Raw genomic sequence first — 24769 nt, 5'->3', positions numbered from 1 at the left:
GTGTATTGGATCCGAGACCATCACAGTTTTTTTTCACGATTTATTCATAAAGCAAAATATTTTCATTGTTACAATTAAAGGCAAGTAAAAGTCCTCGTTCCAAAGTTATGTAGTCAAAAGCATATGTGGTTGACCTAGAGGAAGCCAATGATTTTATTTTCATGTTTTGATTCGTACATAACTTTGACTACCTCTCCTGAGTTCCTGAAGACAGATTTTGGGCCCAAATTTGGCCAAGCTAATTCATTTGGCCAGATCAATTGATCATAAAAAGTGCTAACTTTGGATATGATTAATGGTTAAGGCGGTACAAAATGTTTTGTGCCGTTGTAAGTCAATATCTTTAGAAGTCCGTGATAGAATGTACATACGGTAAAGACACTCGCATTTAACACAACGGGAGGGATCCTCGAACGCTTCATAAGTTTAGCATAGAAATTACATTCTAGAGGAGCTGTAAACCATCAAGAGGATTTAGACATGGCCATAAAAATTGCAAATTGAATTCCATCTTGACCGGATGATCTCGAGGATCCAAGAGCCACAATCAGAATGGAAGACTTTTTTCAAGATTTAAAGCGGCTCCGACGATTCTTTCTGGCGAGAAAAAGATTTCAGAGATCTCCTTCAAAAATAAAAGTTCACTCCCCGTTGTGCATTTGGGGGGCAAGATTCTAAAGCTATCCAAGAAAAAGATTTCTTGACCAAAACCATATCTTCCCTCAGCATTCACTGCATGTTCAGTTTCTTTTTCTTTGCGCACAAACACACAAAAAGCGATCTTTTGAAGCTCCCATTGTCTTGGTTTTAAAGGTGAAATTTGCCACTTTTTTGATGGAGAGAGTTAGGTAAAACCCCGTGAATCGACGCGTTTCCGTTGTATTGTTTCAAAAACCTTTGGTTTCTTGTGGTGGAAAAAAAACAGCCATTATGCAAATTTGATTCTCTTCAAATTTGTGAATATCATCATCAACACCGTCGTCATCATCATCATCATTCGCAGTTTTGATTCTTTCGAAACATCTCTGGCGTTCACCTGCATTTTGGTGTTGATACCGACTACTGAGTGAACAATTATTCATTGAACTATATCTTGTTCCACTGTGACAGGATGTCTGCCATTTCGTCAGAATCACACAACCAAATCCCCAAGGACTTTTGGGCTGGCGATTATCTTCGGATGAACAATCGACGAGGTCGACTGACATCAATATTTTTGTAGTATAGGAATTTGTGCTTCGAAGTGTACCCAAAGCTATGAGTTTTTGCAAGTTCACTTCGAGGCCAAAAGAAGGGCTTACTTTTTGCTGTTGCAATTGTGGTAGACATATTTTGTGCATCCTTAGGTTTTTATGCCTCAAATTAGCATTATAATTCAATGATTTATGATTACGTAGATATCGTTTCTTTTCTTGAATTTACTTACAATATGAGAGGAACTGCTCAAGACAATCTACAACAACAAATTCCAGGGCGCGATGGGCTTTATGTCCGGTCGATCTGTTTGTGAGTGCTAAGAATAATTAAGCAAAAAGCTTCAGTGACTTATGGTCGACAAAAACCCTGCCGATTGGAATGTTCAGATCCAAGATATCATTTGGCGCAGTGCTTGACTGACGCCAGTGTTCTCCTGATGCGATCCAAACATATCCATCATTCCCAAAGAAAACTTCGTACGGAAGGAGCCCACCTCGGAGGTTCGATGAAAACGCTTCGTCTTCCGCTCAGCACAAGATTGATGAGCGCCACGCGGATTAACCCGACCTAAACAGAGATTCATACTTGACGTACTACAAAGTTCCCTGGGTCAAGTGAGAGAACGAGAGGAGGTGTAGCTGGTAGTGTTTGGGTCTCAGGATCCTATAATGGCTCATTCCAAGGGGGGGGGCATTATGCCACCCGGTCCCTTCATGTGGTTGGTTGGATGACATCCATGTCCCGGGATGGCGCGAGGTGACATTCCTGTAATGGACGCTTTTTGCTCCTTTAGATATTTGAAAGAGATTACTAACTTTTCCTCCTTCGCTTTATTCATAGATTAGCTAGTAAGGCCAAGTCAGCAACCGACACCACACAAGAGACAATTTTGTTCGATCTATGATAACGATCGCCGGCCTCTCCGGCTAAGGATCTCCCGCGTGATGTGTTGGTTTGCGCCTAATGTATTAGAACGTAATTCAAGCCTTAAAGGTCGGCAGCGATGTTGATCGGGAAAAGCCTCTCTCAAATATATTAGTCTTTTGTCGATGAGTGCGACCCATCATTCTCTGAATCTCCTGAAGTACAAAGGGCCATCGTACTGCGCAAAGCTCACATATCATGTGTTACTGATCGCACCCCAGTTACAAAGGTGCCAAGTTTGGCTCCCTCTAACTCTAAGGCGAATTATTAGCTTGTTCATCTCATGTTCAGAATTTATTCGCGTGGGGAGGTCCTATTTTTCATTTGGAGCGCGCGTGAGCAATTATGATCCTTGTTATTGGTGGCAAAAACGCGATATATGGCCTCGTCACCTCTGGAAACTCTTCGTCTCATGTGATGCTCATTAAATTTAAAGGCTGCCAAATACCAGTAATCAGTATGTTCCCTTCGAGATGTAAATTATCGAACAATGCATCTTGAGAGAGAGAGAGAACGTTTCTTTGACGTTAAACGTGGCACCATCATGTTTCATTCATGATTCATGGCGTTTCTCCATTCCGGAGGAGCAATAGTAAATGACCTCATAGATTTGGATGGCCGAAACTCGCACTACCCTGCACGATTTTAATTGGTTCTGCCAATGAGATATCTGACTGGTTTCTTGTCAATAGATTCTGCATCATGTCTTAATGTTTGACATCGAGGTCCTAAAAGTGTCAGTTTCAGATTCGCTAGGGGGGTTCTTTCTGGCTTCTGATGGAGAAGTCACTACTTGCAATGGTCTCGATTCGAAACCTCTTTCTATCGCGTGGCTCGACTTTGCTTAGCTTAGCTTTGTTTGGTCCTAGACTCTGAGCGCTGAGCTCTGAGCGCTTAGCTCTGGGCTTTGGGAGCTGACTTCGGGCTGTAGTGCCCAAATAGGATTTGCAGTGTGGTATAAAGTATCTCTGAGAGTATCAGACCACCCAGACATGGTGACTAAAAGACAGATAAACTGCAATATTTATGGCCCAGGCTCATTTGAGGCGAGATGTTCTTAAGTGATTAAAAGGCTTGGATTTGCAAAAGGTCCTCTTTCCGTTTCATCTGGGACTCGTTTCTTTCACATTCCAAGAAGTGGTTTGTATTGAAAGTCATTTTATACCTACTGCAGTGCCTGATGCTTTTAACATTTATTGAGAGAAGCTCCCCCAAATCTGTCTGATTAGAATCTTAAGCCATTATGGTAACTACATTTACATTCTACTTTCATGGGCCCGATGGGCCCTAATCAAACCCCTTGGCGGGTAATGTGCCATAAAAAAATTTAATACCTCATCTTATGAATGTGATGAGTAATGGGTCTCTCATTTCTCCTGGTTCCTTACCCTTCATGTCGTTATATGTATCTTGGGGTGTCTACACCTAGTGCATATACTGGGTGAGAATAAAAAATTGCCCAAGTTCAAATTCATAGACTGCCGTCCAAAGGATAGCTTAAAAAATAAGCAAGAAAGAAATATATTTATCATTTAAATCACCGAACTATTAGCTTTTGTTCAAAAATGAAATAACCAACTACCATTATTACTTGTAATACAAAAGTGATACAATTCCTTCACCTCCTAATAAGATTTAAAAAAAATTGCAACATAACCCTCGTCTTTTGACCTCTTGCTTCACCATCATTGTAAAAAAACATCCAGAAAATGAGGAGGGTCTTTGCATCTTCAGTTAATCACCCATCTTTTTTTTCTTCTACCGATCGTTGCCTTTCGAAGTATTTTTTCCCATTGAACAGTCGGCTCGAAACCCCATGGGACAAAATGTAAGAAGTACAAATTTTGGCAGCAAATCGTTGGTGCCACCCTGTAGGGTAAGGTAAAAACGTGTGCAATGTGCCTCTAATAGTTGCGTGCGCATGAGAGGTCATGATTCCTCGAGGGTTTAATTGTGAATTATTTTCCCTATCAGGCTATCAATCTTTCGGGTACCACCCTAGTTTATGGGAGTTTAACACCTTTGTTTCTCAGCCTGACCAAGCAATCTCGAGTCATTACAATCCGCCCATGCATATTAGGAGAGACAGACTACTTCAGTGCCTATGTACGTACAGACGAAGGAGTCGAGATGTCGATGTCGAAAAGGGCCCACCCTGGTGTCCGCCCATTGTGAACAAATCATGTTCTCACTAGTGGGGATGATAAGTTGGTTTTCTTTTCTTTTGCATTTCCGAAAGCTCCCAAACCGAAACAGTAGTACTCAACGCTAGATCTGTACTTGAAAGTGAGCCTGGATGGAATGTTTATGGTTTGATGCTTCTCAAGGGTTGAACGTGAGTGCCTGCTTGGCGGCGTGACCTAGAGATTCCTGAAATATCTCTGGTTCAGATCTCGGGACGAATACAACTCTGGAGTATATGTATTCATGACTTGGTGGGTTTTTAAAATGGCTTAACGCTACTAACAGACGAAGCGAGGGACAAATTAAGATAATGGTCTAGACAGTCAGACCACTTTTGTTTCACGAATCCCATGCCGACGATTTGTTCTTTGAATCTCTCCCTACGTACATACGTACTCGTATGTACATACGACAACAGATAGATACCGATACCCTGTATGGCTTATGAGTATGTGCTTCAACACTTCCTTGACGGGGTTTCAAGTTCAAAAATGCTCGGAGGTTGAGGGTACAGATAATTTTGCTCCTTTGTCTGTAACTTAGTTTGTGTTTTGAGGTCAATCACGTCAAAAGTATTATTCTTCGAAGGACGACTGTCTGATTGTGCCCAGTTGAAATAGTCACGATAACAATTGGTGCAATTAAACTCGAACCAAACGTCCAGAGGTTTTACATGAGATGATTCTCCATCCAGCCATTTAAGCTTGTGTATAGATTTAACCTCTCGACTGCACATACCTACTACACACATCTGAAGGGGCCCACGAGGCTAGGAATTGAATAAAGACGTTGGCAAGATAACAGAAGGGTTTTTCAACAAAAAGTCTTTGGCTAATCTGCTTTACCTTGGCCATTCTACAACCCACTTCTTCGATCCTCTAAAAGCCACATAATTTAGAATTAGTTTGGTTTTTCTGAGACATTCCTTTCAAACAACATCCGTTTGATTCCCACTCAAATGAGAGCTAATCACCTTTGAGCAGTTTTATGTTCTCTCGACTCCATTCGTTTCCATTCAAATCCCATTTGGAAATTTGAAGGAGAGGGGACTTTCTATCAAATGACCTCCCTCTCACTGATGATTCCAGGATTTTTTTTTCTTACCGTTGGAGCCTCTTTGGGGGTTTCAGACTTATAGCTGACCCATAAAACGCAAAGATTTCCTTCGGGCTTCAGACTATGTAAATAAACCCCGGCCCTTAGTCTTGCCTGACAATACTATACCTACCCTTAGTCTGGCTTTGATTTTATTCCACTTGATTATTCCATTCTATGTCTGCGAGACTTAACTCGATACAAGAACAACTGGAATATGGAATATTCCAGTGGTTCATGCTCGTTGTGAAGCACTACACAGCCCTGCTTTTGCCTTTCTAGAGCAAATCCCTAATTAAGGCATGGTGTAGGGAATAATAGTTGTATCTTTATAGCACATCATTAACAACATTATAGATATAGTAGATCTGTTGGTGAAAGGGTCGGTCCATGCTTCCAGATTCGAGCATCTGAAATCTGGATAAGCCAAAACACAATCATGTGAGTTGATGAAGGTGCCAAGTCAGTCGAATGTGTGACTAAACGCTTTGGGGTGTAGAGAGGTGGGTAACATCCAATTTCTTACGGTTTTCTGAAAATATCAAACCTGGAAGTTGGCTATCCCGTATCCAAAGACGTACCTACGAGTGCATAATACGTTCATATGATCTAGCTACGCTCGTTTGTTCGCTTGCTCGCTCGTTCTTGTAGCATATACATGTAGGTATAGTCATGGACCATCATCATTACGTTGATTCCACTTTGAAGCCGTGGAGATCTGAACGACATGAATCGATTGGATTGGGATGTAATCATATGGTTTACGCGCGGATTCTTAAAAATTTTAAACCCATGGAGTGGGGACGAAATTTTAATGGATTAATCCACAATTTATGAGCGATCCTAAAACTGTCCCAAACACCGTTGGGTTGCCAATCTTCCATTGGCTGGGATCAATTGACGCTTATGAGCAGCACTCTCGTCCAAAACATGCCATCAACGAGGTCGTAAACGAAGTCGCAAATTGGTGCTTGGTCGCTGAACATATTCTTTCCTCCTTGATGATGATCGGATCCGTCCCCCGGTCCGTCCGTTCTCTCGTCCGTCCATCCGTCCATCCTTCCTTCCGTCTGTCTAGTCCTGGGGATTTTGATGATCTTTTCTGTTCCTCGTCGTTCCTTCAACCGTCTCGGTCACCGCGGATAAGAGCTATATTTCAAGTAGGGTCGAAGGGAGGGACGGACAGGAGGAGGGATAGCTTGATGATGATAATTCTGCACTCCAGGGACCGACGGAATGGCGTACTTGAACCCCAGGTTTAGGGCCACTTTCATGAGCGATCATTGATCAATCAAGTTCTGCATGCTTTTCGGTGATGAGAGCCATCCTTCAATATTGCCATTACTACGCAACATAGATCTAGATTTAAGGGTACCCGGTCATTGGGCATTGGGCAATGCGGCGGCGCAGAGGACTATCAATGATCTCCTCGACCCAGGCATGGCCTTCATATACGGTATGTGTACTATGTATGAATCAATAAAAATTAAGGTTGGGTGATTGATCCATTCACGATGATGGTTGGGACGGAGATGGCAAAATGTCACGCCTCTTTGTTGTGTGTGCCGAAAATCAGAATGGACACAGATCGGTTTTGAATACAAACTCCTAACTCAACTTTATCTCGCTTGGAAGGTTCTCTAATTTACGATGCTCGCCGGCGGAATTCTGACTCACTTTCAGGACTCAGGAAGGCTCTATCGGACAAGCTGGCCTCTTTAGCTTGTAAATTCAAATTAATGACCCATGTCCGGCGAATGTGCAGCCATCGGCTGGCCGACTGAAATCTTCATCAAAATGGAGATAAAACTTTGTTTACGTTTTTGTTTCTCTCCTTTCAGGTTGTATCACGGCGAGTCGAATAACGGTTTTGGCTTCTTACGATGCCAATCTTGTTGCATAGATGTCGTCTTTTATAATGTCATTGGATTGTCGGCATAACCCAAAGCCGTGCGGAATTCATCCTACACCCGGCCAAGACCAGGAGGCTCGATGATGTCCACAAGGCTTTGAGGCCAACGAAAGTGGTAAAAGTGTCATTGTTGGTCAGATTCGTTCTATCTGGGATGGACGCTGAGTACTACTACTACTACTGGGTACTTGGGTCTCGCTAGATCGGCGTTACCCAGACTCACATGGACTTGACTAGCAACTAGCACAAAGCAGCAGGAGCTCGGAGAAAATCAAATCTTGCCGGAGGGCCTTCTTTGCCCTACTGCAACATCATGAAGGAATCATCTCAGGCTGGTTTTGACCAACGCCAAAACTTCTCCCTCCAACCACATCCCAGTGGGCATCACCTCTCAATGGCATCGACTCGGAAATCTCGAACCAAATTGCAGAAGATGATAGTTCGACAGCGCCGAGCTCTCCATGAGCCCGAATACTCGGATGGAGTGAGCATCGAAAACGACCACGTTGATGATGGTGGTGGCCCTGAAAACCATGTCGAGTATGTAGGCTATGATAATCGGCTGCAATCGGATGGCTGCCCTTCTCTATACAATCAGGGGCCCGCTTCGCTGCCAACCTTAGAAGATCAATCCAAGTCGAATAATAGCTCGAGTTTGCCTGAATTGAGATTCTTGCTGGAAGGGGAACGCGTCGATTCCTTTCGATTGAAGAAAGAACCCTCGTCGTCGAGGACGAATCTTTACGTGAGCACGTTTCAACGTTTCCCTAGCGTAGGACATCTCATTCAAATTTGCGAATCTCGAGATGAGGCCACGCTTGGCCTCAAATTCCGCTCTCGCACGCTGCTGAACTTCGATGACCCTATCAAGACGAAATCAAGGCATAGCGTTCGCTCGAACTCGCCTGGAATTCGGGCCCAATTTACGCCCGGTGCCCTGTCATCATTACCATCCTCCTCTTCCTCCTCCTCCTTTTCTTTTTCATCTCCGTTCAAAGGACTTCGTAGTGCGTTTCAACCACCACCACCACCATCACCATCACAACCACCACCACCACCACCACCGTCAGCAGGTTCTCAACCCGATTGCTCTTCGGTACCCTGGCAGCCAGAGGTCGGAACTCATCAGGTCCTGCATCCTCGATGCTCTTTGAGCACTGAACAGGGTGACTCAGAGGATAGGGCAAGAAAAAGAAGAGGCTCTTTTTGGCCGTCCCCTGTCCATGCCCAGTTTAGGTCACACGCTCATATGTGCGCGCCTGAAGCGCCGACATCGGACGAGCAAAAGACCCATGATGTTGATCATGAGGACGAGGAAGAGGAGAAGGACCTCGGAGAGCGGCGACGACAACCACGAAGACGACGACGACGACGAGGAGAGGGACTAACCCCACCACTTGGACGACGATCAGATGAACGGCGGCCAGGAATAACCGAGTTTCAGAACACACCACCATCACTTTTCAGTTGCAACGAGGCTTTGCTCAGTGATGAGAGTGCTATAGAAGATTCTGACGAGCATCTGAACAGTAGCGAGGATGGCGAATGGGGTGGTTTTAGTGAATCTTCCTCCCAACTAGTGTATAGATCCTCCGTTAGAATCATGGTGAGGTCAGAGCGTTCCAGCGGCCAAACGGCCTCCAGTCACACTCGATCTTGTTCTGCAGAGCGAGCAGTGCATGATATGAGCGAGAAAGTGGCAAATAAAGTGCGAAAAGAGTCTATAGGTGTTCTTCATAGGACCATCGTCAAGGAGCAGTTCCGGTAAGAGCAATAGTCTTCCTCATGCCTAAGCATGACCCCTAAGCATGACTCCAAATCTTTGACTAGAGCAAGAAACCCTCATATCAGTGCAGAGATGTTAACCTGCTAGCTAGCTGGCTAGCTGGCTGGCTAGATATCAATCCGACTTCTTTGGGGCACCAGGTCCTTCTTCCGCCCATCAGTATCAGATAGGAGTTGATCACCCATCCATTATTGAGCGCAACTTGGGCGCCTAGACCTGCCTATCCGTTGATCTCACGGGAGTCGATTGCCAAATTCAGTCCCTATTAATTGATTGCCAAATCTGTCGAAAACTTTATTCAGGCATGCATGGACATTTGCTCGATTGAGCGTTTTTTGTTGTTGTGTTGTTGCTGATTGGTTGGTGGTTGACTGGTTGGCTGGTTTGGTAGTGGAGTGCTTGAGTCCGCTAGCTCGGATAGGTTGTCTTGTTTCTTGTTCCTGGCTTGTTCATTCGTCGATTCCTTTTTTTGCCATGTCCGAGGATCGAGCGGTCCTACAAGTACATACATGCAAGGGTACAACCACTTTTCTGACTGACGATGATTATGGCGAAGGCTATGATGGTTGTTCGTCTACCGCCAATCACCTTGACCACCATTTACACCAGTATTCCTCGAGAATTTTGGGTGTCGATGCTGGTGAATTCTACGGTTGCTTTTGCTGTATTCCACCAGTGTCCAAGGCCCTCGTTTCATCGATTCCCTTCGTGATTATGTCAATCTCCTGATGGATTCTTCGTCAGACATGGCTAGATCATTGGACAGAGTCAAGGAGCGTTTTGGGAAGCCTAGCTAGCAAGCGCTAGCGGGAATGACCTATTCATTTAGCTAGCACCGCTCTATTCAATTTTAGAAATATTTCTAACTCTCAATCTGGCTTAGTGAGATTGCGTGGAGATTTAGGACGTACTGTAATACTGTACGTACGAACAGGACAGTATACCTTAGATGGGACAAAATCCGAGATTCGTGGATCTTTTTTTTCCTCAAGCGCGTCACTTTGTCAATGTCATGTTTTTTAACACTTGAATAATTGTCTCCTCGTCGTCAGGAATAACATAACATCTTCGGCCCATTAGGAAAGGCTGGCCCCTTGCCGTGAAAGTGGCGACTATTCGCTTTTTAGGCTTAACGTGATCCTCTCAAAATCTGCTTGACAGAGAAGAAGTGACCTCTGGAATGAGACGAATCTCATGGAATGTATGTGAGTGCCAGAGATTGGGACCACTGAGGGCAGAGTGAGGGCCTCCAATCGCTTGTACGTACTGCTTGCATGTACTTGTGTCTTTATGGTATCTGTGTATGCTTTTATGTTACTTTTCGGTGTGCGTGTCTTGCAAGCCGATTGACTTGGTCACAAAAATTGCACTTTAAAGTGGCAAGAAGATAATGAAAGAAAGACACACTACCAAAAAACACCAAGCTAAAGTCCAAACCTGTCAATGATTCTTTAATTAAGCTTGTCTTCTTGATCCCGTGATGGCCAAGTATAGTTTACTGACTGCTGCGCCAATCGCTCGTTCAAGTCGGCAAGTTGTTTGTTGCGTTGGGCGATAGGCATTCATTCTTTGGTTGAAATTTCTACTCCAGCCCTTAATTCCAAATGACTCCAAACTTGATTTGATACTCCCTAAAAGGGCCCCCACAACAGCCTTCATCGCCGCGCTTTTTGTGTCAGCATTATCACTCTTGCCTTATCATCGAGATACTTTTTCTTGTCCAACCCACGTGGTTGGTCTTTTGACCAAAGCCCATGATGCTCATTGTCATGAATCTGTGAGTGTGTCCCCGGGCCATTTTTTGCAGGGTTTGTCACCAGAGAGATTCTCAGTGGCCCCCCATCCATCCATCCATCCATCCATCCCAGCAACCAACTAACCGGCCGACCGATCGACCGACGACCAACCGACCGACCATCCAAGCAACCAGTTTTTAGGCTCAGTGAAAGTTCCACTACTGAATATTTATACCACGCTAATTGGAATGCGAGATGGGGCCACTATTCTTGAGGGTGTTCTCGTTTGATTTGTATTGTACATCATGGCCGGTTGGGCCTCAATTTGCACAAGGCTCGCTGAACCAGTGCAGAACTTGTCAAATTCAATGTGACAACCACGCCATTTCCTCCATTGGCTCGTCATATGATTGTGATCATGAAGTGTCTGCAGTAAATCAAGACGACGATTTCCATTCGCGGATATCTCAATTCCACTCCCGGTTAGGGCTTGTCCTCCTGCTCTTAGGGTTCGTTCAGTTCTTACTTGAGGCTGCACTCTAAATTTACGGGTTGCCGTCTTATCAACTTGGCTTGGAGGATGTAATCTCATGGTTGCTCAGTCAGAATTGTCCAATGCTACTTGTGAATGGATGCCAGAAAGAGAGGAACGAGAGAGTGAGTGAATAAGTGAATGAGTGAGTCCGTGAGCGAGTGTATGTACGTATCTCCCAGCCTTGTACGTTCCATAGCCAGTGCTCAGCCTGTTGGATGGATAAGCCTAGAGTTCTGGTAATAGAATGGATGATAGATTGCATATATGATTGGTAAGAAAAAGACGGAGAGTCGAAGACGAGACAGAGAGAGAGAGAAAAAAAGAAAGAAAGAAAGAAAGAAAGAAAGAAAGAAAGAAAGAAAGGAAGGAAGAAAGAAAGAAGAAAGGGAGATCGTTTCCAACTTTGAGGAGGCATTAGCATAGAGCAAGGATGTGGAGATTCTTGTTCAAAAGAATGCCCAAAGATCGTCGACAAACGTATGACGGCGCCCCACCTCAGTTATCTTCCTATCTTCTTGTCGCTATTTTGTTTTTTACTCATCAGTCATCAGTTTGATAATCGAATATTTGAGATGACTGGTCTGGCCATGGGAAATGAAGCCCATTCGAGTCTTGGAACACGGTAATGGATTTTCGGGGAAGTGCTCGAATGTCCAGCACACTCAATTTTCAGCGTTCCTCATCCAAGCGAAAGAGAGCGAGAGAGAGAGAGAGAGATTGCACGCATACACTAGTATAGTAAACTGTACATAGATACATACGTACCAAGCATTCCCACTGCCTCTTGAACAGGATCTTGATTCAGAAGTAAGTAAAGTAATGCGAATAGTAGCACCAGAACCTTGACCTGGCTTTATAGGTTGGAGGCTTCAATATTCTAATTGCATGCATTTTTTCTCCTGTCGCTACTTAACGAGGCCCGAAATGATCCGTTGAGTTCGTGATTAGGTCTGATATTGGAATTGAATGCTACAATCACACTACGTCCGTACCTAGCGTGTACGAAGCACCGAGTAATACCTAATGTTCAGGTTTGGCTGCGTTATGCACAGTCGAAAATTGAGGCAAGTCAGTGACTGGCGCCTTGACTGAGTCGTTCAAATTGAACTCCTGCCGAGGCTTCAAAGACAAGAGATCTATCTATCTTGGATCTCCTCGTGTGCTACTTGTGGCTGGTATAGTAGTTCCATATGAAGATGTGGCTGACTCGGTGAAGTTATTCGATTTGATTTCGATTGAACACCTCCTGTTGGCATGGTCGATGATCGTGCCTGAACGGAAGGAAGGACCTTTCAGCTTCTGAGCTTCTGGAAGAAAGTGACATTTCCTAATCGCCTTTTGATGGTGGCAATCGCGTCTAATCGCGTTTGCTACGCCCAAAAACTTTTGGTCATTGCAGGAGGTATTGATGAAATTGATTTGAACGTATTTGGCAGATCCAGAAAGAGATAGATGACAATGATAATGGTAATTATTGTGCACAATGGCGAGCGAGGCTCTTTTGCCAATATGTGGTTCGGTTCTTTGCAGCTCTCAAAAGCGATCGCTAGCTGCTCGCTTCTTCGACACATTTTCGTTGGAAATTCAGAAATCCAGATCTGCGATAGTGTAGGACTAAGAGTACCGTTTTGGGCTTTGCGAGTGAGAAAGATTGTTGCAAAAATGGGCCTTGGCGAATGTGAATGTCGCTAATACCCTCATGAAACCACTTGAGATGCTCATTCACAGGATTGCTGGTCTTTTAGGATGGATTTTACAACACCTAAAGTGATAAAGTAATAAATGCCCGGAAAACAGCCGAGAACATGGCTCTTATCCCTTCTCGACTGAAAGACGCTCGACAAAAAAGATTCCAAAACTGAATTAGTTCTCTGCAACGTTCGTACAGAGCGATCACGAAATTTGAGTTAAAGTACAACTTTGCGCTCAAATTAAGGCCCGGGTGTATGTATTCATTCCTAGAGAATGATGAATAACCCATTGGACCAAGTGTCATAAAACCCAAATCCTAAGCAATAGACTGAACACATATGTCGTACCATCTTGTTTCAGATTACCTGGCGACCTTATGGAGAAAATGCCCTCAGCCACCAATAGTCCTATGCTCTTCCGCAAGAGTCCCTCTCGAGGCAAAAGCCCTTACGAGGATCGGCCTTCAATGTCGCCCTCCGAAGAAATCATGGTCTCTGACGAGAAAGGAGGCGAACCAGGAAAGATGACCCACCAGATGAGCGTGGCATCCATGGTTCAGAGATTTGAACGCGACACCTCCGTGGATCGAGCTCGAACCCGGGGTGCGAGTCACAGCAATAGTCAAGAGGTTCTCAAACGATGGCCTCCATCGCCGAAAACCACACAAGAGATTGTCGTGATCCCACCCAACGACTTCCAAGAGGAGGACGATGTCGTGGACGAGGCGAAAGCGCCCACTGCAGCTGTTGTGGCCAACGCCACACCTACCACCGTGGCCCCAAGTCCCGCCCGAAAATCAATCGCTACCAAGATTAGCAACAATGCTCCGAATAGTTCTGTGATAAAACCGAAGAAGATGTCGTCGAGTGTGACCCCGTCGTCGTCGTCGTCGTCGTCAGTCAAAGCATCTCCTAAAACAGGTGTCGCGTCCACCACGGCTTCTCCTCAACCATCCTCCAACGCGACTAGCACCATTAACACCTCGTCTTCTCCAGCCTCGGGTCTCGTAAAGCGACCCACGACCACATCGAGGACTTCTTCAAATCACTCTCAGGTAAGTCCATCCAATCTCTCTGTACTCAAGTTCAATGTGACCAAGCATGTCTGGATTGGATGAATACGGCCTCCATACCGATTAGACGTTCAAAGAGACCCACATATGTAAAGTAGGTAGTAGGTAGACATTTGCAGACAAGGGAGAAAGAGAATTACATTCAAGTTTGGTGCCATATCCGCCCGTCGTCGCTCTTTCTCGCTCTTTGTTGGAACCATCCTGTTATTAGTACTGTACCTAGTGTCATATCCCTTGCGGTCGGCTTATACTATTTTGCATCCCATTGACCCTGTTTTCGGGCTTCAGGAATGTAACCTTATGGGAAATTTCGTGTCTTTTGTGTGGGCCATTTCATCGCTATCAAGACCAGCTATTGTCAAATTGAATGATGATGTTAGCTCTATCCAGCTATCTTCTATGGAGTGAGATCTAGCCAAGTCCAATATTTTCCCGTCATCAAATTGGCCTGCATTTTGTCACCAAAGTCAAATCATGTTATTAACCCACCAACGAGTTAGGAATTTCGACTCACAAAGCTAAGGGGAGTATTGTACGGTAGTTTCTCGCTGACGCTATGATTATGAAAATACATCCATTCACTCACAAATATGTACCCTGTAGAGGAATGTTATTCTATAGGCTCTTACAAGAAGGTGAATGAGGAAGCTTGGCCTGAAGTAAATGTTATATCTTCAGAGACTCGTATGTATTATGTACGTATATGCAGTCATCGTGATTCTCTCCAGTCTTTTATTATCGCCATTTGAATGGAAAAATGCCATCTCACATCACGGAGGAAAACAAGGCATCCAGATTTATTTGTCATTTGGTCGTGACTCACAATTTCCCCGAGAACTAGCTTTGAACTTCAATCAGAGACTCAGTTCAACAGAAGCGACCTACTACCACTTGTCCTCGGATTCGCCGCAATTCCCCGTGATTTTAATAAAACTGGCTTCGTACCTGTTGACGCACTTGATGTTGACAATTTACGACCCCTTGTGTGAAGCGAGTGGATGGCTCAAAAATATATGCTTTGTCTATTCATCTCGATGTACCTTTACGATACAGCCCATGTCTTCGTCTAGATCTCTAAGGTCTTTGACGGAGTCGCGATCATGTTATTTGCAAAAGAGAGATGGGGCGCCATTGCGTTCCTAACAGAATGTGTGGCTCCAAAGCGATGTAATCGGATGATAACCTCTCCATAGGGGCTTTGAGCATCTCAGCCTCGACTCAAGTCTAATTATGAACCGACTTGTTCGCTTGTTTTTCAAATCTTGGCAGCAAAATGTCGCCCAATTGTTCGCGAATGGAGTGGTTCTTTGGCAATCCGAGCGGCCTTTTGTTGTTGCGGTTGTTGTTTTACTAGTTGTTACTGCTGTTGTGGTTGTTTTTGGCTGATGATGTTGATGATAATGATGATGCACGGGATTGATCTTGGAAATGCATGTATGTGCAATGCATTTATCGCTTGTCATGCTCTATCCCAGAAAAAACTGCAATTACCAGCCGTTCTTGTGTGTACTTGCATTGCTAACAAGACTCAAAGTGCTGCAGATTTAGGTAGTCCTTACCGTCCAAAATCCATGTCCTGCTGATTGGTCAGCCAATGTTTCGCAGCATCTCGTTTTGGGACAGAGTCCATTGAGCCACTGTACGGGTCGTAGTTATCGACAAGTTCCATTCGAAAGGGGTTGATGAAGCAAGGGATCTCGAGAAAAATGCGAATCGCTTCAATCTTGGAATGGTTTAAGTGATCTATTGTCTGTCCGACAGAAGACATATGACAACCGGATCCCGGAATTCCAAGGATGGCCCAACAATCATCGTCATAATGGATCCGCCTCCTCCTTCTTCTTTCTTTCTTCTTTCTCCTTTCCCTACACCTCCCCTGTTGTGGTGTAGAAAGTATTTTCAATTCTTTCAAAGCCCCACCACTCAGTAGCAGTACATGGAATCCCAAGTCCCAACTGGCTCATGCACATTCATTCCCCATCAACTCCCATCCGGCAGACGGCAAATGCTTTTTTCCGACCAAGTCAAGACATGAAATGACATCGCTCTTGGTCATGGCGAGGGATAATACTCCCAAGCTTTGGCAAAACAATTCTGAATCCGACCAGCCAGCCAGTTAACCAACCAATCAACCAACCAACCATCCATCCATCTATCCATCTAGACAGACAGAGGAAAAGAGACGGACTTAGAGTGTGTAGTACATGTGCGTACTTGCTCGAAATGGCTGATGGGCTCAAGAGATCCCATTGTGTGTGGCATTTCTGGATGGCTTCGGTCCATATGGTCCCAACTCCCAAGTTGGCATGATCATCCCAAATTGCCTTGTAATATCAACATGAAGAAATCGCCCAACCATCTGTGAAATCCAATTAAATAAATTCAATGGCTCGGTCGGGCACCATCACTTTCTTGGACAAGGTGTGAAGGAGGATTTCGAATGGGTCGTGATTCAAGCACTGAGCGGTAGTCTATCTTTTTTATTTCCAACCCAAGCATTTGCTACCTTGGCTTAGCTATCCAGCTTGACTTAATTCTGGGCATACCTATATGAGAATGGAAGAAGATCAAGAACGAGGGACATTTGCCCCGAGTGATCTCTGTTCCAAATTCGCTCGTGCTCGGTTCTTTAGCATTTGGAAGAGTAGCGTCAGCCTATCAGGTGCATTTCAAAAGGGGAATGAATGATGACCAGCATAATTCGGAGACTTTTTCCTTCCCTCCACTCACTCACTCACTCACTCACTCATTCACCCGCTCGTTCTCTCTCTCTCTCTCTTTCTCTCTTTCTTCCCTCCTTCCTCAAACACTCCTGAAAAACACCTATAATCGATTAACTAGGATGAGGCTCGGAAAATACATGGAAGTCGTGAGGGGTCCATGGAATATTGAAAAGATCGTTGTCCAAGGGTATATTGAATATACTACACATGTATTCGTACCTGAATTCCTACAAGGATTGCTCTGACTAGTGGGATAATGCTGTTTAGGACGGACGGGCAGCATTCTCAGGTGTCTCCATGCATCGTACTTACGTACGCACGTTGTATGTGTCAGTGGTAATGTTAAGAGCCAATTAGTTTTGCCCCCTCGTCCCAAACTCCAAGGTCACATGTGACCTCGACCAAATAAGATTAAGACTCTGTCCAAGAAAGGATACGATACAACTTTTTCCCCCCCTTTGACTCCCTGGTACGCCCTAAGTCTTTGATAATCTCCTACGAGTCATTATAACTGTTAAGAGCGTGATATTTGTAGAGCAACCCTCGTTTCAAATCGGGATGGGCACACTTTTCTTGCCCTAAAATCCAAATTAGGCAAGCTGTGCGGCGAACAGTACTTATGTCCATGTAACCAATCTGAACCTGGAAGTCTACCCAGACCGCATTCAGCCAGATATGGAACTTTCGTAAAGTAATAGGACTTCTTCATCACCATTATCATCATCAGCATCACCGTCGTCCCTCTCGAATGACTGTGCACATTCCCCATTCAACTACTGTGTATGTGGGCAAGATCGAAAAGTGGGGTAGTTAAAGCCAAGAAGGGATGGTTACCTTGCATATGCGGAGAGGGGGAGAGGAAAGATAATGCAACATATTCAATGAAACATGCTTCCCTGTGCCGGATTCATCTGGATTCAGGAGAGAGGCTTGTAGTACATAAACGAGAGCCACGCTGAGAATGCTGTCGGAGCGGCTTTGTGCGCTGTAACTGATTTTATGAAAGGTCATTTGGCTTGGCAAACAAAAAAATTACAGTCTTAGGTTAAAGTATGCCAACATAGGAATATCCTTGAGAATCGTCCAAATACTTTCAAATGAGGTCGGCCAACATGTTTCGGTCAAAGCATCAAGTCCAGATGAGAATGCGAACAATGCCATTGCGGTTGCCTACACAATGCATTGAGGAGTCTTTGGAGTCGTTTGGGTTGCATTTGGGTTCAAATTCCCCTCCTCAAATTGTGTCTGTCTTTGTTGTGGGTAGTGCTGACATTTGAGAGAATAATGAACGCGTTGAAATTTTTCGAAACCAGGTCAGTGGACAAGTCAGGCAGCCCGATCATTTGGGATCTTATCGGAACCAGCATCTTTACCGATATTTAAAAAAGGCTTTTTCTCCATTGCGCCGGTACTGGGTGTGAGAGGGAGCCAGCTACGTGGATAGCTTTGCTGTTCAAGAGTGTGAAGGGATCTCCTTTAAGATCTCCGTGTTTTGAGTCAGTCACTTCCAACCGACCAACGATCCATCCAACCAACCAACCCATTTCGAGCGATCACGATCAAGTGCTGGTGGCTCTTTAATGAAACCCTCAATATAAACACTGGAATCGCTCAACCTGGTTGGGATTTGTGTGTGAGTGAGTGGTGTAACGTTTAGCTTTCAGGGTCCGATGGTCATGGCCCTTTGGCGATCCCAAAAGCCACTCACATGGAATTAGAAGTACGAACAATTTTGCCAAAAAATCCAGGCCCTTTTTCCCATGATTACGATGATTGATTCGGGGAACGTCTATTGCATTTAAACTTGGTACTTTGGAAATGTTACTCCAGTACGATGCTTGGATCAAAACGTACCTTGAAGGAGACCAGACGTACGTATACTACATTCCTTCGTGATCCCCTGGCTAGTTGGTTGGTTAGGGGTTGGTTGGTTGGGTGGTGGGTCGGTTCTTGGCTTATTTGGTGTCGTTGGTGTCGAGGAGCTCAAAGGATTGGACTCACTTTTGCCTCTGAATCGTTTGAATCGCGACGTGACTGGCGGATTTATGAATTTGTACTGTGCTTTCATTGTTATATGATCCAGAAACAGGAGATGCCATAAAATTCATCTTCTCGATCATGAGAATAAATTGCTCAGTTTTAACCACCTAAACTCACGCCATGAATGCTTCAAGGAGTTGTTGTTGTTGCTGCTGCTGCTGCTTCTCCTGGTGCTTTTGCACTCTGACGGCGCCTAAATGCCCCAAACCATGAGGGTACGACCATTTTTCCTTGCAAATCTAATCCCAACTGTCTCTGTGTTTGCCTGCATATTATTTCATGCGGTTTATGTGCGTGGTGTGTATTGTTGGTAACTCAATACTTACATGATGCTTGCTTGTTGCCCACTGACCTTAAAACGAAGAGCTCAAGTGCTTATTGGATGATGAACAATTTGTTTGAAGTTTGTAACCGAATTCGGTGGTCAATTTGCTGTTGTTGTTGCTGTTGTTGTCGCTGATGTTGTCGTTGGTCCTGTTGTTGTTCGGTTTCATTCACGAGCTACTGAGTGGGTTCCACTAATCCACTTTGAAGTTTCGATTGAACAGATTGTATTACCACTTTTCAAACACACTTACACACATTTACGCAAGAAGGCTCAAATTATTGCATGGAAATCAAAGAGTGAGTTTGCAAAACATTCTCAGAAGATCCCTCTGAAGTTGGAACCTGGCAATCATTGAACAAATACTTCCTCGCAATGGCTACTTGAATTTTGGTGGCGGTGGTATTAAGTGGAGTTGGAGTTGTGGTGGTGGTGGCTTGTCTGACCGATTTACCAATAAACCTTGGATCCTCTAATCCAATGACCCATAATTAAAGAACGAAAAGTCGTTTTATGACAGCCACCAGAAAAAAGAGACCCTCATCATTATCATTATCAGAGGGACATGGCCTCCTATCTCCTCTGGAAGTTGTTGTTGTAGTTGTAGTAGTAGTAGTAGCTAGTAGTAGTAGCAGCATCAGTAGCACCCGTGGCAGTCTGGAGGTCGCTGCGGTCTTGGTCGTTGGTTCGTCGGCTGAAAAGGAGATAACCGCCAGGGTTCAGAGTGTGTTTTCAAGCGTCTAGCATTTCCAGTTTGGCACTAAAAGAAAGATCAACTTCTGGATGGAAAAGTAATCAAATGGAAATGGTATCAGCCCTCCCCCCCCCTAGTCCTCCCTTCGAAGCAGGCTTTTTCGTGCATTTTTTAAGAAAACGCTCTTAATTTCAGGCAGCACCTTTGTCTTGTTCAAGTGCTTCCTTCCTAGAATCCCAAATGTGGTCAAACCAATAATCTGTTTTTGAAGCAGAGATGACCAGACTTTGGATTCCAACACCTTCTGAGTATGAAGTATTTCCTAGCTCTTGAGCAACCAAACAAATCTTATTTAAAGGCAACCAACCTCTGCAGATTAATTGGATTCCAAGCCGAAAAACAGAGCTCAAAACGGGCTTTACAGTAAGAAACCTCGAATGCAATCTGCACACCAGTACGATGATATATGGTTATTGAAGGCGTTGATTGGGATGCCGTGGATGCTGAAAACTAATTCTCGCGGACGCCTTTGCTCTTCACCCATTGCCCAGACTTTTAGAATACAAATACCAATTGGAAACAAGACGACTGCATTAGTGATGCAGCAGCAGAAAGATTTTTGGATTTTATCAGTAAAAAGGGCAGAACCAAAGTGGTAAAACATATACTTGTACCTAGGTACCTGGTGTTTTCTGTATTGAGGACCTATTAGGCTTTTGGTGGCTCTTTCGTTATCAGAGTGTCAGGATCATTGAGACGGCATTAAATTGAATCTATTCGGTTTAATAGTTTTCCCTTTGAGATCTCCGCCGTTTCATATCCAGATTTAAAGAGCGATTGTGTCTAATGGATCTTCCGGGTTTTTTTGTCGAAAGCATTTGCATAATAGCCTTTTTGTGTCCGAATCACCAACTTCTCCCAGAATACATACATATCTCTCTTGATCCTCGAGATCGTTTGACCGTCGTTGTCCTTCGTCGTTTATCCTTTCCGTTTGTTCGCTCTTCCAGTCGTCGTCTAATTTTCAACCACGAAATGGTGCTAGAAAAAAAAACCTTCCCGCTTCACCTCACCAAATTTTCACTACCTCTTTGATCCTGCCAAGATACTGTTAACAAGTGGCTGACTCTTTGTAATTGATGCCACAATCTCCTCATCAAATGAAAGATAGGCCCTCGTTTAATTGCACTTTTTGTTCACTTGGTCTTGATTACGTTCATGGGCACAGAAGTTGGCCTTCAAGTGGTACATGGTCCGAAGCCCATTTCAGAAACTTGTGATACCGACTGTACAATGTGTACATGGCTTTGCTTCCAGTAGCGTTATGGCTACAATGTGGTTTAGTTTGAATGGCCAAAAGTTGGTTGATTTAAGAATACCAACCTAGGAAAAGAGGTTGGTCGGTTGTAAATTCAGATCTAATTGCCTGGCTTGAAGCTAATCCACCGGCCAGTAATGAACAATAACAACCATTTTGAGCTAGCATCCTTTGTCGAGCCCCACTTCAGGATGAGGTTTTAATTAAAATGGGCCTGTAAAAAATGATGGTAACGCTTCGTATTTGCTTAAATGCTCGACCAATGAGGGCATGAGTCATGGGGTAAGCTTGGGCTGGGCCAGCCCGGTTCGAAATAAATGATACTGCAATTCTTTACACAGTTCCGTGTCTGTGTGTTCAGATGGATGGACGGATGGATGGAATATTTTGGCTTGAAAAATGGATGGTCCTGATTGCTTGGGAGAGATCATGACTCTGTTCACTACGTAATAGCCATGTTTAAGTCAGAGCTCAGTTCATTAATAACAACTACGTTCGAGAAACAGACTGCCTCAACTCAGTCTCAAAAAAGCGCATGAAACAATTCCCTTGGTGTTAAACATATTGACTGAACTGAATTTAATGCAGCCTGGGGATCGTCCAAACTATGAAGAGATCTATAGCAAACATCCCTTTCGCTTTCGCTTTGACAAACAAATGGTCGAAACTTGCCAAAAGTCCCAGATCTTGTCAGTGTACGGATAACTTTACCGATATTGTTCAAGTCCCTGTATCTCTCTTACTTTGCATAGTCCAAATGGACTTGGAAAGACAGAGAAAGTACTGCAAGTAAGGGAAAGGTCTTTGGAAAGTACCGAATCAAACATTCGTCACTCATGATAAATTCTCCTCTTGAACCAACGCCGCTCTCTCACTCACTCACTCAACTCACTCACTCACTGACGCCCTGAGTAAGTTGGTTTGTATTAGGCTTACTGGGCTTCGTCGCTCACTCTCGCTCGTTGGTATTGGCAGTATCAGTGTGAGCGGAGGGACCCAGGGAGGATGGCCAAACCAGGTTCGTCGAAGATTTTCTCCATTCCAACTCGGGTGCTGCCCCAGTCATGGGTTTTCTCGTCAATCTGCAAAACACACTCGAAGACGACATTCCAATACCTTTAATATCTCCGGCGGCTTGGTTTCTCGAGAGGCTCATTCGTTCGCCTCCAAGAATATTATTATGGAGGGGAGAGAGAAAGAGAAAGAGGGAGAAAGAGAGAGAGAAAGAGGGAGAGTCTGAATGCAGAGAAGTGCATCACAATCCGATCATCGAACTCGCTCGAGATTACTTTGGCAAATATCAAAAGGGATGGAGGAACGTGCAGACTCATCGGCCTCAGCAAAGGATATGTTTGTACTCGATTGATTGTCGACTTTGGCTTCGGTTCTATGTTGGTAGTCCTCTATGTACGTTGTGTAGCGAACCAGGCGACGGAAAGGGAGGCAAAAACTGTTGACCACAATGAACAACCATTGAGCCTTCCCATTATTGAGTCGGGCATACCACTAGAAGATAGTGAGTAAGTATCCGGAGCTGATGGCCAAAGCACGGTTAGTGAGTGAACTTGTGAGTGAGTAGGTGAACAAGCAAGCAGGCTGGCTACGTAAGTAGATAGGTACGATGAGCGTACTTACGAGTTCCGTCAGTTCGTTAGTTTTCGAACCAATGGGATTTCTGTCTAGATAAGAACAGGATTTCGAATTTGCCGCTTTCAACTATCCACGAGAGGATGATAATGTAATGGCTCAAGACTGAAGGCACGACCAGGAATTCCTGTCTGAAATATGCAGGTTCATTCATTCTAACATGTTGAGTGACTCTGTTTGAGGAAGCACTTGAGTCGGGCCAATGTTGTCCTCGTCTGCTTAAGCATCCATTACATGATAGGACATATTGGTTGAGGCCAGCAGTTACCAATAGGCCACCAAGACGGCTCAAAAAGTGCTATACCAGAAATATGGCAGACACTGGTCGATGTCTCCCAATGATGGTTTTGGGCCTTTTTTCCTCGATCATAAAACCCTGTTTGCTCTCCGTCTGTTTCTGAAAAAAAAAATATGTGGTCATGATGCTGAAGGACTATTAGCATTCCCAAAGCAGAAACCCGTGTTTCTAGGGGAAAAGTGCATGGTAGGTCTCATGCACAGCAATAACCACGCAACATGGTAGAGACCCACTTGAACCAAAAGGTTTTTTGTCCATTCTCCATTGTGCAGGAGGTCGGTCAACCTCAACATGCCAAGACACTATCAGAATTACCCCCGACCTTATCGTATCTACGTAGGTTTCACACAGGTTCATACAAATTCTACCCGATCCTTTATTGGTTTGAAATCATCATGAGCGGCAAGGCTCTTTGAAATGTTTATCAGACGACGGAGTCGCCCCTTTGATATTGGTGGCAAGCAAGTCAAGAATGTAGGCCTCACAAGCGGGCAATTCCCACAAGGCCCTGATGTGCAGCTGTATATTGAAGTCTCCGCCAAATCAGATGAGGATGGGCGCGGCAAAGAAAAGTGCCAAGGCATGAAAAATCCGCATGCTTTTCAAAGCATGCTCGACTAATAAACACATTCCCCCCACAACTGGGACACAGCTAACAAGGGTTGGCCAAATCAAATCTGTTTCTCATTGTTGAGATGCTGATGTGGGTAGGTGAGAGAGACAAGCGGATACTAATAAGTCGGCTGGAAGAGAAGTCGGTTGTGATGAAGATGATGTCGACGACGAGTGGGTTGTTGAGCACAACCACAGCCCCACCAACGTCACAATTGGGGCTTTTTGTGGACTTCACACAGATTAGGAGTGCAAATGGGTGGCTGGAAACACTCTGCTCCGCCTTATCTCTCAATCTGTCAGACACCTAAAATACTGCGTGCTTTACCCGTAAATGCCCTCATCTTGGTTTCCGAACAACTCGGCCGGTCTACTTGAGGAGGAGAGAAAAAAGGGATTAGTTTACCAAACATGACAAGAGGACACACTCACCCAAAGGAGTTGTTGGCTTTGAAGCTCGACGAGGAATTCCGACCCAAAGACACGAAAGGAAGTCCCACTTATCCTCCTGCTCGCCCCACACAAATACACACACACACACACACCACAGTACTCAGTGGCAACGAATACCCTCAGTCCAACCACTTCAACGATGAGTTCAGAGTTGGTTCAGAAATGAATTAGCACCATGGCAGAGGCCTTCTTGATGGAAGCCCTAGACCGTCAGAACCAGGTCAAAAGGTAAACAGATTTGCGCCTAAGGCAGACAAATGAGGGGAGAGGGAAAACCAACAATGAGCACTTCCACGTACGTCCAACCATCCATCCATCCATCCAACTATCGAATCGAGTCGAGTCTCTTTCGCACTCTCTTTGAACGCTTTGGGTCGCCTTTGGAATGGGGACTGACGAATTTCTAATTCCAAAAGCCTTTTCCAGTTCCCGTCAAAAGTGACTCCCAGGCCATTTCTTACTTGGATATGATTTATACCTCGTAAATAACGATCGGTCTGTTGTTGCAATTTCTGGCCCGGTGGCG

At 44.6% G+C, this 24769-nt stretch overlaps 1 protein-coding gene and 1 long non-coding RNA gene across 2 annotated transcripts in view; one reads left to right on the top strand and one right to left on the bottom strand.

The window, feature by feature from the left end:
- Positions 1-6993: 6993 nt before the first annotated feature.
- The window catches only part of LOC131887508 (myosin light chain kinase, smooth muscle-like), a 32670-nt gene continuing 14894 nt past the window's right edge, over positions 6994-24769 (top strand). Inside the window, exons 1-2 of the mRNA XM_059236145.1 lie at positions 6994-9076; positions 13422-14115. Coding sequence (XP_059092128.1) covers positions 7626-9076; positions 13422-14115 — 2145 coding nt within the window. The 5' untranslated portion in view covers positions 6994-7625. The remainder of the gene's footprint in view (positions 9077-13421; positions 14116-24769) is intronic.
- Positions 20334-23235, bottom strand: LOC131887568 (uncharacterized). Its single transcript, XR_009374047.1, has 3 exons — positions 22869-23235; positions 22170-22315; positions 20334-20956 (listed from the first exon to the last, which is right to left on the bottom strand). It is a non-coding gene; the product is annotated as an uncharacterized LOC131887568 (long non-coding RNA).

Source organism: Tigriopus californicus, chromosome 1 (genome assembly GCF_007210705.1).
Source record: "Tigriopus californicus strain San Diego chromosome 1, Tcal_SD_v2.1, whole genome shotgun sequence".
In the NCBI taxonomy this organism is placed as follows: domain Eukaryota; kingdom Metazoa; phylum Arthropoda; class Copepoda; order Harpacticoida; family Harpacticidae; genus Tigriopus; species Tigriopus californicus.
This window is presented reverse-complemented; position numbering and strand designations above follow the sequence as displayed.